At 35.5% G+C, this 15,084-nt stretch overlaps 1 protein-coding gene across 10 annotated transcripts in view; it reads left to right on the forward strand.

Annotated features, from left to right (window-relative positions):
* The window catches only part of LOC117415650 (calcium-dependent secretion activator 2-like), a 176,654-nt gene that overhangs the window by 91,810 nt on the left and 69,760 nt on the right, over nt 1-15,084 (forward strand). For all 10 annotated transcript variants that reach the window (XM_059027246.1, XM_059027239.1, XM_059027242.1 and 7 more), the window contains exons 12-14: nt 2,956-3,092; nt 8,880-9,067; nt 14,652-14,753. In XM_059027246.1, coding sequence (XP_058883229.1) covers nt 2,956-3,092; nt 8,880-9,067; nt 14,652-14,753 — 427 coding nt within the window. The remainder of the gene's footprint in view (nt 1-2,955; nt 3,093-8,879; nt 9,068-14,651; nt 14,754-15,084) is intronic.

The raw sequence follows: 15,084 nt of genomic DNA on the forward strand, positions 1-15,084 counted from the left end.
TTCTGAACAAGCTGCAAGCGGGATACCACACATTTTGGGACACTAGACAAAAGTGCATTACAATAATCAATTCTAGATGAAACAAAGGCATGCATTAGTCTCTCGGCATCAGATACGGAAATAATTGGTCTAAGTTTGGCAATATTTCTGAAATGGTAAAAAGATACTTTAGTAACTTCCGTAATATGAGTCTCAAATGATAGATCAGGATCAAAGATGACCCCCAGGGGCTCCCGAGTGACGCATCCGGTAAAGACACTCCGCGTGGAGTGCAGGATGCGCCCTATAGCCTGGAGTTCACTGGGTCGGGTCCAGGCTATTCCACTGCCGACTGTGGACGGGAGTTCCTAGGGGGTGGCGCACAATTGGCCGAGCGCCGCCCGGGTTGGGGGGTTACTAGGTCTGCCAGGGTGTCCTCGGCTCACTGCACACCAGTGACCCCTGTAGACTGGCCGGGCGCCTGCGTGTCTGCCTGTAAGCGACCCAGAGCTGCATGGTCCTCCGACGCTGTAGCCCTGAGGTGGCTGCATGGCGGGCCCATAGAGTGAAAAGAAGCGGACAGCTGATAGCACACGTTTTGGAGGACGTGTATGTCTGTCTTCGTCCCTCCCGAGTCAGCGCGGGGGTGGCAGTGGTGAGCTGGGTTGAAATAAAAATAATTGGACATTTCAAATTGGTGAGAAAATAAAGAAAAATAAGTGCACGTTACAAATTAAAAAAAAAAAAAGATGACCCCTAGACTCTTAATAGTTCTAGTTTAAGTTTTGATGAGAGACTGCAACGGTTACCATATTGTCCTTGAACAGCATATCAGATCAAACGTTCAATACCTTAAAAATCTGGCAACCTAGTGCTCTGCATCAGTGGTGCACAAACTGGGGGGTGTAGAGAGTCACTAAAGGGGGTGCAACTATGACTAAAGGGGCAGTTCTGTAAAAAAAAAGTAAAAAAAAAAAAATATATATATATATATATATATATATATATATATATATATATATATATATATAATATAATATAAAATGTTATGTATATATATATAAAAAAGCATGCAAATCAGTTTTCATAATAAATATATATGTTCTTTATGATGCTTTTTTTTAGGATAGAACATTTTAAATAAATACATACATGACAGCTAACTGGGCCAAGTTCTTACCTTTCAAATGAGCCGTTGACAATCACTTTAGTACTTGTAGAACCGGAGTAATTATGTTTGAAGCGGCAAGTGTGTCAGTGAAACTGCCGTGAACAGTGGCGACAAGTGTAAAAAAAAAAAGCACAAATGTTTTAACAAGCACTTTTCCCTGATTTAATATAAATTGTGTATTTTTTCCTAGATTTAACAAAACAAAAGTTCAGATTTAGCTAAATACATAAATGTTAACAAGCACATTCTTAAAAGTCAGAGTGTAAGCGCAGCTCTGCAGCATGCAATGCCAAATCAAACACGTCAATGGGCATAGGCTTGCATGATAAAGAGCATGCACGCCAGACGCGAGCTTGCGAATCAAAAATAATGAAAACTATTGATTTAAATGGAGTAATGCACAACGCAAACGAAGCGAGCGGCGCGAATGAAGCGAGCAAATATAGAAATACATTTGTTTTATTTGTATTTTGCTACGCGCTGTTCGTGTCGCAATGGACCAATCAGAAATAAGGTCAAAGGTAGTGGCTGTCAGATGCAAAGATTACCACAGAAATTAAAAAAAAATCGACATCAATGAGAATTTAATTATTAAAGTCGAAAAATATAATGTTCTTTATGATGCCATGTCCATGGTTATAAAGATAATAAAAAGAAATAAAAAGAAGGATGCCACATGTCAAGAAATAGCAGAACAATTGGAAATTGATGGTATGTCTATATCTCTTTATTTCACCTTAATTTTAGTCAAAGTGACAGGGAGCACCACACACTGGTATAGTATTTCTGTAAAATGAGCTTCTTTGTTTTAATAATGTTACCAATAAAAATAATCACATTAGCTCTTTCACAAGCTGGTGGTATTCCCCAAACTGTTTCCTTTTTTGAGTGTGTGGTGCACTCATGCTCTTTTGTGTTTTATTTATTTTATTTCATCTCCACAAAAGGAGCAAAAGGAAACAGTATTTTCTTTTCATGACTAGCTACATCATTTTGTTGTACTCGTGCTGTATTCATGTCGTTCACTTCACTCTCGGTGTGCATACTTTATTTTGTGGAAACCCAAGATTTAATTGCTGAACAATAATGTTTTTCAGATTTATCTGTCAGGTAAATATTGAATTGCCAAGTTTAAACAAAAAAAAAAAAAGATTTAAGTTGTATTTTTTCACGGATTCATTTGTTAGAAATGTTAGCTTAATGTTGATTGCCAAGTGTAAACAGAATATTGAAATTCATTTATTTGTTAGAAACCCAGGATAAACACGTCAGCTAAATGTTCACTCGCGAAGAGTAAAAAAAAAAAAAAAGATTTATAGACTAATTTTAAATGTTGAATTTGTGATACACGTATGTATTTAGCTAAATATTGACTTTTTGTAATTAAGGAAAAAATAAGCTATTTACATGAAATCTTTCTTTGAAATGGTGCACATTTCACACTGGAGCCAAATGCTTTGGTGTATTAGGCATGAGTCTAAATAGGTACCTTACAATACGGTAGAAAAGTTGTGATCATTGTATTATGTTGCTAAAATATACACAGTCTGAAAATGAAAACGGTGTCGAAATATGTTTTTGTTCTTTTGGTGCTGTACAACAAACACTGCAGATAGTACAAACTTGTATTGGTCTTCCTATGTTTCTTCCAGGCCCACTAATGGGAAAATTGGAATTTTAATGATACATTTTTCAATAATCTTTCTGTCCATCTTTGGTTGGCAACTAAAATCTCACAATTAAGTGCTACAGTAGTAGGTTCTTTTTTGAATGTCTTTCTTTTCTTTCATTTCCTGGGTGAGCAGATTCAGAACGCTCCCAGAAACTTGGGATGGATGGATTTATAGCTGCTGACCCCTGTAAGTGTATGCACTCTGCCCTGTTTCAAGTGCTTCAGAAGCAGATTCTACAACACAGAATGAACGATTCATTTTCTTGTCTGGTGAGTACAAAGCGGTGGGAGAAAAAAGGGTGCCAAATTGCTGTTATGAAGTCGTCAGGTTAGGATAAAGGGTTACAATCAATTGGTTTCAAATATGAAATGATATACTCCAAGGCTACTGCTGTGCCACTCAATAGAGAAGATAATAGACTCAAGCTGCCTCTAGACTGTGGTTTATTGCTTCTCCCAGAAAGCTCAACAAGGACAGAAGGCTTAATTATAGACAGAAGACTGTAGTAGGATTTACTAACACCGGTACTGGCATTTAAAGGTGCAGAATGGATCCACTAGATGTCTGTCATTCTGTAATGTTCTCTTTTGTTTTAGATTTAAATACTAAGAAAATATGGACAAATCTGCAAAGATACAATTTATTTATTATTTTGGCCACTGAAATAAAAAATGTTTGCAGTCATTTGGTTTTGCAAAAAAAACAAAAACAAAAAAACAGAATTTTAAATTTTTGTCTTGGTTACAGTTTTTAATCAAAGCTGCTATACTAATATGACAAAATGTTTTTCATTTTACAAGCATGTAAAATGCGCATGTCAGCGCAGTCATACACCAGTTGAGTGTGACATATACTGTAACGATAATGCAGACTTGCTGTACCTCCCTTATGCAGACAAAATATCCCAGGCTTTTGACTGCCACAAGATTATTTGTAATATTTTTCCAGTTGCTAGAATAAGGGAGGTACAGCAGTCTACATCATCTTGTGTTATACGTTGTACGTATTGTGTGACACGGTTACCTTTACACAAGAAAGTAAAGCAATCAGAATACTTTGCTGACTTTATTTGTCTCACCACTGCAATCTGAAAATCTGTTCATTTTCCTGAGATACTGTAGCAGTGTAAAGTAACTAAGGCATGCTGCATACTGTTTTATGAAATTGAACTTTTGCTATCTACCTTCATTGTAGCTTTATAGATGCACTATAAGAAGCATTTTACTTAAAGGGTTTTATTTTGTACGTCTATAGGCATTGTAGCTTGCACGGTTGTAGATAGCACAGTTTTAATGAGAGCGCAATTATGTATTGCAAGTGACTGTGTTGGCACTGCCTATTGAACTGTGACTAATGCCATGTAATACCAATATTTAGCTTTTTGGGTAGTACATTTAGCCACAGGAAAAGCCTCAAGGTAGATTTAGGGAATCAGTGGAAAGCAATTGTCACTTTTCAAAAAGTACTTATCATCCCAACTGAGAATCCCGAGGGGTGGGGATCTTCTTTTCCCCTGACGGATTCGCATGAGTGTTATCCCTAAATCAGGAAATGTTGAGGGAAGTCATGCACAGCTATAATGTAATTATACATGTTCAATGTTCTAGCCTCTCTCTTAATAGCAGATTTACCTTGTGAGACATACCTCCGCCTTTGTTTGCTATATAGAGTGCAATTAAATGCTAATGAATTAGAAATAATTTACCTCTAGACTTCAAATGAATCATTCTTAATTAAGGAAAATAGTCCTCATTCCAATTACACTATAGGTACCTATATAGACCATTTGAAGTGTGTAATTCTAAAACACAGTTTAATAGAAGTCTTTTAATACTGTATGCAAGCAAAACATTTTTACCATTATAAAATTGAATATAACAAAATTAAAATAAATACTGTTGCTAACAAGGCACATGTTTCCCACCTGATCCTGTTAAATTCAACATTCTCACATCCTTAAAATACTGCAATAATTATATTTTGTTATTATTAAAATCAGTTAAAATAGGCCACCAAAAATGTAGAGGACTATGTACAAATAGCTGCTGTTTTATATGAAACTGTTTACCAAATTGTATTTATGAATAATATATATATATATATATATATATATATATATATATATATATATATATATATATTTTTTAATTTAATTTCATTTTTAACATCCATAAAATAAAATAAATTGAAAATCAGTTTCTTTGTTACTGGTTCTGCAGAGGCCATTTCACACAGAAATGTGTACTGCTGTAAATTATGCATCATAGATATTTAGGTAGCATTCAAAACGAATGCTGAATAATGTATTCAAAAGAAGCATCACTGTGTGTCAAACGCAGTCTCTCAGACTTTATATTTCACTTTGAATATAAGCCCAATGTTGTGATTGCCTAATCAGTTTAAATACTTTGTACTTTTCTTGCAAAAATGCAAGCTGACTGTGGTCAGGTGCAGTGGTGCAGTGAATAAACCAGGTCCACACAATCTTTCTCCCAAAACAGTCTGCGTGTTTTTAATAATAACAAAAATAATAACAATAACACAAATAAGTCCAGCCCTTTACCAGCGATGGTATTGGGGGGTACACGGCAGCTCTCTGAATAAAAAAACAAAAAGTAAACAAAAACGGGACTTTGTCCGTCCCCACGTTCTCCGTGCACGCAGTGCTCTCGGTCCTGAGAAGCGTGGTGCCGTGAGGGGTGCAGTGCTGGTGCTGTGCTGTGCTGTGGAGTGCAGGGACGAGCTCTATATATATATATTGCTGGTCCGCGGCTCACTCCTCCTCTGCAACACAAAACACACGTAATCTAAAAACAGTAAAAACAATACAGGCTCCGGCCGTCTGTTTTACATTCTCAGCGCAAGGGGAGGTTTTGACATAGCTGTTTCCCCTTTGTACCCAACAAACTCCTCCCTGCAGTCAATGCGTCGCCATGGTTTCTCCAACAGAGGGCTGCCCCGCAGCTGACTGCAATGGAATCGTCCTGAGTACTTGCAGCTACGCGCCCCTCCTAATATGGTCACCTTCCGGTTTCCACCTACCACCGAGGTGGTAGGTCTAGGAGGCAGCATACCTTCCCCCTTACACAGCGCCCTTTTTAATCGGGAGGGAGATTTACAGCATCGATTCTTTCTCTCTCTATCACACTGACATATATGTCTTTTCATCTTTAAACATAGTTAACATTCAGAAGCAGATGGGATGATTGCCATTACATGCCCCTCCTCCACGTAATCCACTCCACTTCATCCCCATATTTAATTAACTCATTTAAATATGAATAATTTCTATTTCTAAATAGGGAGAAATAAGTTCAATATCTTCCTGTCTTCCAGGGTTTTGTGCAAATGTAATTAAATGTTAATTAAACAGCATTTCATTTAACAGCTTTGTAAAGAGCAGGGTGTCTTTTAAAACCACGTTATACATAAAAAGATAACCAGTTAACTATAATTGCTGTAATAAATAGATTGTTTTTCAATTTATAAAGTTCCTTTTCGGGTTTAATGCCAATGCGCCCAGGTTTTGAATAATTCCTAACAAAAAAAAGAAATGGTACTCAAGTTGAGTTCAGGAAATTTCTATTTTAATGTTTATAACTGCATGGACAACAGAGTGGACAAATATAGTTTATCTCTCAAGGCAATAATAAACTTAAAATGCAATTATTTCTGTCTGTAAAAGACAATTATTTTGACTTTTTTTCTTACCAGTAGTATATAGAGGGAATACAATTTTTGTTTGTTTTGTTTCTATTTACAGAAATTAAATCTGAATGTAAGAAAGTGCTGTAAACATTAAATTGTACTTCCAGAGTGGATAGTTTATACAAATATCACATGTTGGCTGGCAGCAATGTGAAACAGCTCCTATCAGGTATTTTCTAATAAAGTCCATCTAATACCACATGAACTCCCACTGAGCCAATAAACCCTACTCTTCAAAATCATGCTTACATTTGATACAATGCTGATATTTTTCTTTAACAATTGTAATTTTTATAGCTGTGGCTCCATGCTGAGTGTGGATATATTTGATAAATATATGTTTATTACTATAGTACCTGATTTTGCATGCAGTGCGTGTGTAGGATACAAACCAAAAAAAACAGTTTCTATGGACTGTATTTGAGATCTGTTTACACCAAAAGCATGCAAATCAGTTTTCAGAATAAAGTCTACTAGATTTTATACTAGACTTCTAGGGCTGAAAATAAAAGCATACAAACAGTCACGCTCTTTTCCCATGTTAATACTGAGGTGCGTGTTCAAGGTCTGTGAAGTGTTTGTAATGCCCCAGAAGGTATTTGTCTATGTTCCTACAGTAAACAACTATTTTGCAAGGTTGTGACACTAGTCTTGTTGGCCTCAAGCAACAGCATATTTACATTCATATTGAAATCCCTAAGGTCTAATGGCCAACACACCAGGTTTGTGGGCTAGCTAAGTGTTTCAGCACTGTTGGAATGAGGCTCTGATTACTCCCTTCCCTTGTAGGCTTATATATTTATGCTAAGGTTTAAAATATTCTGGGATTTAAAAGTATCGCAGCCAAATGAGGTAATTTGATTATAATATGGAACTGTCTGCCTTTTTCACAAAGGTTTAGTTATTTTTTGTGTTTTGATGAATATTATATTATTGTTAACAAGACCACCAATAGTGTAGAACGGTTTAACGAATATCAAACTTCATTTAATTAAACTTCATTTAATCCATCAAAACAGACTTTTTAAAAAGATCTTTACGTGACTCGTGGGGTTAAATTACACTAATGAGGCATTCATAAATATAAACCCTTGCAATTGGACAACAATCTTTTTTTTGTAAAAATCACCTGTAGAGATTGCTGTTAGGAGATTGAGCAAACATTTAGTTGAGCGTGACAGAGAAAACTGCAGTCCTATTTGGTTTCTGAAGCACTCTCGTGCTCCTGCAAAGTAATCTGTTATTACTGGGCGCTGACCATCAGATCTTTTTGTCAGTAATTTTTGTGCCATGGAGGTGAACAAGAGCAGTTAAAGCCATGCAGGTTTAGTGGATCAGCCAAGCTAAGGAGAAGAAGCTGTACACTTTGCTTCATGAATGCAACCCTGTTCAGGCAGGAAAAAGTATAAGCTCTGAAAGAATATGCAGAGTACACAGAAGCAGTACATGTTAAAGAATAATGTTGGATTTCCACCTACACCCAGGAGATTCCAGGAATACAGCAACAACACCTTTATAAAGTACCTATCACAGTTCTGAAAAATGCGAAAATTAGAAGAGTGAAAAGTTAAAAGCCACACTAAATAGAAAGAGATGTGGCTTACCAATAGAAGTATTGATCTGACGTTTGAAACCTTAACCACCTTGATTTGATCTACATAAAGTGCAGCAAATGTTAAAGCCTGTGTCCTTGGAGCTGATGAACAGTATTAAGCTTACAACATATACGCACTAAGGGGGACCTAAAGCAATTTCAGACAGATCCTTCGCAATACTAATGAATAATTATCTTTCTTGTCTCAGCCTCTACTTTGACAATAAGCGCATTCGCTGTGGGCTATTGCAGATCTGTTAGGATTTAAAATAATGGAACTACTGTGTTGTTTGGGTGTATTTTAAGAAAAGAGAGTGTTCTAGGATACACTTAAAGTTGCTAGCCATTTTGATGAACTACTCTTGGTTGGGCAATTGTAAAATCTGGTCCATCAAACCCATTATAATAATGACAACTTACTATTCTTACTTTTTAAAATAATATTTCAATAATGACAAGGTTAAATAGAGGTATAGAACATCAGCTTTAAAAAAATAATATTCCAGTAAACAATCTCTGTTTTTCCTCATGTCATTTTTTTTTTTTTATTAAATCCTTACACATACTGTATAAATGCTTTTTATATGACACGACATAGCTACATAGCATGTATATAGAATATGTCATTATTTTACAATGTTAGCACAGCAAATAAAGTGAAAACAGTAATAAAAAAAAATGTGCTTAATTGATTGACCTCATTTGAAATGCGATGATTGAAGATTTGTCACTGAATGTTATTGTCTCTGTTTAGGGCTGGTTCAGTCCTGGCCAGGTGTTTGTGCTGGATGAATACTGTGCCCGATACGGAGTGCGGGGCTGCCATCGACATCTCTGTTACCTCAAAGAGCTCACTGAGTATGCAGAGAACAGTGCTGTGATTGACCCCACCTTGCTTCATTACAGCTTTGCCTTCTGTGATTCTCACGTTCATGGAAACAGGTAACCTAATATCCTAACACCCACTGGAAATCAATAGCCTATATTCAGAGAATGGGTAGACATTTTCTTTGTCACAAATGCACACCTTTTGTTTAGCTGTTTTTTTTGAGTGCTTGACTGACGTGGAAAGGGAATGCTTTGCATTTTTACAAATAAGCTTACGTTCTTTTCTGTTAAAATGTATTCTGTAACTGCATTTTAATTAGTTAGACTTGGGACTAATCATAATAAGATTGTATGACAATTCTTAGTGTTTGGTTGTCAGTAATTCTAACCATTTTATTGTTAACTGTTTAATACATGCAGAATAGTACCAAATCATCTGATTTTACCTTTTGAATTGTTTATTTATTGTTAGTTTATTGTTTTGCTCATTAAGATGTTATCTCTGGTTCCCTTTGTTTTGTATTAGACTCAGTAAATATAAGGGAGTATTTTTCAATGCACAGTATAGCATACTGTGCATTGAATGTCGTTGCCCTTGGAAGCTATGAAAAATAGACTCCCTGGGGACTGTAAGTTCCACAATATATGTTTGGTGATTTTGGAGATTTGATTTCACTGTGGTTGAGTTTTTGTTTGGCTAAATATGCCCAATTGACCAAAATGAAGTGGTCTGATGAGTGCAGTCTGTAGGAATTTCAACCTTTCAGGACATGGAAAAAATGGTGCAAACTTAACACTGTGTTCATGTGACATTTTAACCTATTATTATTATTATTATTATTACAAACAACAAACACAATCAGACTGTTTATCAGAGCACAGTTAGTGCATTTATTACTTAAATATTACTTTTAGATTTGTATTAAAATAAAAATGGTTTAAGATTTAAAATTCATGTCAGGGAAGTGAAGTGAAGTAATGGTATGTGTTCTAGGTTTAATAATTCTCATTTAATGTATTATTTAAAATTATTTATCAGCCAAATTTTAAAAGAATAAAATAATGTACATTAAATCTTATGTGACAGGGTAGCGTCACGGCCCAGGCTGGCTAGCGGCAGGAAAGAGACCCAGAGACAGAAAGCTGCCATTTAAGCGCTGGTGCGCACGTTTATTACACAAAAACAGGAACAAAATAAAAGGTTTAAACAAAAGGCTCTGGATTCTTGTGGTGGTCCCCTCGCCGTCACCTTTTTAAAAAAAAACTAATTGTATATAAAGCGTTGTCCTTTTTAGTGAACATTATTAAGTGACGTTTTCTAATAATGGTCCAATGGTGTGTTTGTTGTTGTTATTATTATTATTATTATTATTGTACATGGTGGATGATAATTTTCCTTTAAACTTCAGTGTTTTATAGTCTTATTATACAGAGTGGTGGCACGAGAACCATGTTTAATAAGAATTAGATATAATTAGATTGTCTGTGTATAATAAGGTTGATGATAAAAGTGTTACCCTCAAATTTTAAAAACTACCACCAGTACATGAACACAATAAAACACTGTCAATACCAAAACAAACAACAATGGCCCGCAAATATAAAGTTTTATCCGCAGAACACTGGGAGAAATTTGTGGAAGAGCAGAATAACGTAAGTAAAATAATAAGCAACATAAATTTAGTAGGAAATGACCTCAGCCACATGCCCTCCATGGGGTGTTAGGCGGTGTGACTGGTGGCCCTCAGAAAGCACAGGCTCATGAGTGACGAGGAAGTCATCCAACTCCACCCTCCAAAAAAGACAAGCACATTTTCTACTCCAATTCTTATTAATAATACATGTTGTTTTTCCCATTCTCCCCCGCCCTTGCCCCCAAAAAAATTTGGAATGAAAAAAAAACAACATTTAAAATTCTTTTAAAATTCTGTTTTGCAGTCTTATTCTCAAAACTTCTTCAGTTGCTTAAAATAAACACTGCTAGTTCTACAATTTATGTCTGTTATGTCACCAAATAGTATAACAAATAATATACATATACAAGCACATTGGTGTTGCCAAGAAACAAGCAGTAGAACTGTGCTGTCAATGTCTTAGCCTTTTGGTTCCAACAAGTGAGAGTTCAAATTTCAAGAAGAAAAGTAGACTTTCTTTCTTTCTTTCTTTCTTTCTTTCTTTCTTTCTTTCTTTCTTTCTTTACCTTACAAACACAGACGGACAGATTGGATATAATCAATTTCTTTATGTGTGAGAGGCTCCTGTTGGCAGGGTTGTTTGTCTGTTGCAGCCCTTCGTATGTTCTATTATCTTTTTCCCTGCCATCATGTGGCCCATACCAGGTGTCATAGCTACTCCCAACTCAGGTCTTTTTACTTGCCATCTGCTTGTGTTCTACAGTAAGGCCTTTAAGGGGTGGATTGGGGGGAGGGGAAACTGAATCATTTATCAGCAATAATTTTAAAACTGTAATTAAAACGGGGGGGTATTCAAGTAGGACACCAATTACAGACCAGTCCAATTAACTCCAGGTGTGAGGAGAGGATAATAGCCTTCCCATGTTATTAGTGTTCGTACAAAAGCATATGGATGATAATGACCTTGTGCTCACAGAGTGGATCTTTAAAGAAAATAATTGCATTGCTGCACATTTAAAAACGCATTATAATTATTTAATTAAAAAAGAAAATTAACTTAGGTTGTTGTTAACTCTGAAGTCCAAGACATTTCAATAAAACAGCACACATTCTGCAATCTAAATTAAAATGAGTATATTTACTCAAATATGTGTATTCTATATATTCATCAACTGATTAACTGTCAATTATATTCAGTTCTCTGCTACCTCATATTTAAAAGCCCACCATTGCCCATATCCTTTTCTGCAATAGCAAAGCTACGAGATGCAGATAAAAATTGGACTGTGACAGGCATTCTATGAATCCATTAAGACAGGCATTCTGGAATCCAATTATTTGTAATATAGCTTTGTGAGAGTACTAAATCTAATGTCAGGTCAAATATGTAATATAATTTAGAATGTTTTGTGCTGATTAACCATTTTGTTTGTTTGTACTGTACCAAATCTCATTACCAAAATTGCTCTAAAATAACCAAATCAACTCATTTTGTGGAATAAAAGCGATTGCAAAACTATTTTCTTGGTTTTAGGGTGGATACTTTTCAGTTTAAAACTACAGGTACTAATTTATATAGGGTGATATCCTGAATCATAATTGGCTGAGATAATTATGGAATATTGATCTGAACTGTAAAGTCTCCCTTTAGCTACTATTATTATTATTATCATTATTATTATTATTATAGATTTTTTTCAAATCTACTGTTTTCAAAAGTTTAGTCTATATTTCAATAGGGCTACCCCTCCTAATGTAAAAGCTTTTTTGACCTTGGTATCTGTGGTTTACAGTAAACTAATACAATCTCACTTTAGTGTTTCTGTAACTGATAACACCTAGGTAATGTAACTGAAAAGGTGAAGCTTTGCTTTATCTCCCAATATTCCAGAAACAGAAGCCTGCGCATATGATATGACAGTTTTGTTTCAGACATGATGTCCAACCGACAGAGTAAAGTGACAGATTCCCCGGAAGTGACTGAGAGGAGCTGTAGCGCAGGTTGACAGGAGTGACATTCTACAAGCTTACCTTTCTCACTTGTCACTTTCTGTACCTATAGCGCGCTCTGCCGTATCTGTCACCTGCTATGGGGAGGCTGCATATGACAGAACTATTTACCTCATCCCTTCAGGCTTCAATCCCCGCTGACATTCAACCATGAAGTTGAAATGTACTTAAACATTGCAGCGCTTCCATAGCCGTCAGTATTTTAAGGGGACATGACATGTACTAGACCTAAAGAGAAGAAAAAAAATAATAACTTGCATTTGCTCATTCACATCTGATTTATTTAATTATTATTATTATTTATTTCTTAGCAGACGCCCTTATCCAGGGCGACTTACAGTTATTACAAGATATCACATTATTCTTACATACAATTACCCATTTATACAGTTGGATTTTTACTGGAGCAATCTAGGTAAAGTACCTTGCTCAAGGGTACAGCAGCAGTGTCCCCACCTGGGATTGAACCCACAACCTTCCGGTCAAGAGTCCAGAGCCCTAACCACTACTTTTTACCGTTTTGTTAACATTACACCAGATTCTTCTTGGTTTGATTTTGTCGTTGCTGAAACCGGGGCCAGATTTGAATGCTGATAATGCATTACCATCACCTTAAATTCTCTCAATATAGCTTTGCTATACATATATGTGAAATGTGATTTATGGGTTGATCCAAATAATTGTAATGAAAAAAAAAAAAGTATTTCTATTTATTTGAATACATAGCTTCATTTGCAAGGTTGTGCCAAATAAAAAAAAAAGAACATGGAATTAAAATGTAGCAAAATGAATAACATGGAATTAAAATGCAGTGATCATGTGTGTCATCATTTGTTCAGAAACAAAGAGGATATCATGCTTGACTTGATAGGTGGGTTTAATTGGATACCACAAAATGATGAAGGTATTCTAAATCTTATTTTAAACAGCCCACTGTTTAATTGTAATTGGTATTTCTTAAACAACACCAAACTGCTCTTTTGCAAACCTCTGTTCACTGCATGTAGTGTTGTTAGTAAGAGGTTAATAAACCACTTAAGTAAAAGATGGGAGCGGAAGTTAAATAGGTAATACTTAAACCTGCTGTTGTACAGGGCATATCAAAATGGTGTTTTGGGGAAAAATAAGCTGTTAAAAGTATTGTGTGCTGTACAAACATTAACAACCTGGTTGGCTTTTGTCAAGGTTGGGGTTATGGACTATTACTATTATTATTATGATTTTTTTTTTTTTTTTGTGCAAACCTAAGCATGTAGACTGTGGCACACATTCTCATTAAGATAATGCATTCAATGTACAGATAGGTATGTGTTGTACACAGTTGATTACTGATGTGTAAGAAACCATTGTATTTCTGACCTTTGTGTAATATTTTCCCTGTGGTGGAGTAACTGCAGATTTAGAGGGCTTTATTTCACAGCAGGCTGTTTGCAATGAGGAGGGCTACGCAGGGAGTATCTCCCAGCTTCCACTTTAAGATTGCATGAAAAGAGATTTACTTTTCAGTCTGTGCAAATGCTTAGAAAATCCCCCAACAGCATTGCACCTCTTAGCTTACAAAGTTCAAATCTTGTGCAGGTCTTTCTAAGGAAAGAATACGAAATCGCTTTCCTTTTCTTTGGCTTGGATTAGTGTTTCTCAGTCAGTAGGTTTTTTTCATTGATTATCTGCAGTTTCAATGAGAGGAAAAATGCAAGTGGGTGTTAAGTATGGGTAGAAATTAAATGTGGATTTAACTGAAAATCAAAGGTATTTAGGATAGTGTTTTTTGTACTATATGTTCTTTCACCATTTAACATATTGTATCTGTTATTGTGATCTACATTTTATTGCTACAGATTTAAACATTATTAAGTAATGAATACTATCTTTAAACATAAGCTCAGCTCTTCAAAGAATAAGAGATTTTGTATACAGTACTGTGGTATATTTCTGCCAGAAAGCTATTATTCAGAATGTCAGAGATATTAAAACAAAATGGTTAGTAATATTCAGAGTGCCACATGGTTTCCTTTCTTTTGTAACAATGCAGTTTCTTTGAAATCATTTTACAGGCCTGATGGGATTGGAACAGTGACCACCGAAGAAAAAGAACGATTTGAAGATATAAAAAGTAGACTTTTGTCACTTCTTGAAAACCAGATTGTCCATTTCAGGTACACTTTCTTACACAATATACTGAAGTACATTAACCAACAACGGATGTACTATCTTGTTATATCCAGGACTTATATCAAAAACAAAAATAGATACCATACATTTTAGCAATGAAGGATAAACAATGTTGTATTTTGTTCTATACAGTACAGTGCAATTAGTAGGTTTTGAAGTTAACAAATTCCCCCCCAACCCTGTACCTACATAAAATAAAATAAAAAATGCAGTGTATATAACACACTCCTTTGTGCTTTAGGAACAGAACAGTAAAATAACCTCTCTTAACATAATGGCTTCAGGATTAAAATGTAAATCTTCCCACAAGTTCAG

The sequence above is a fragment of the Acipenser ruthenus genome, chromosome 7, assembly GCF_902713425.1.
Source record: "Acipenser ruthenus chromosome 7, fAciRut3.2 maternal haplotype, whole genome shotgun sequence".
Classification (NCBI taxonomy): Eukaryota; Metazoa; Chordata; class Actinopteri; order Acipenseriformes; family Acipenseridae; genus Acipenser; species Acipenser ruthenus.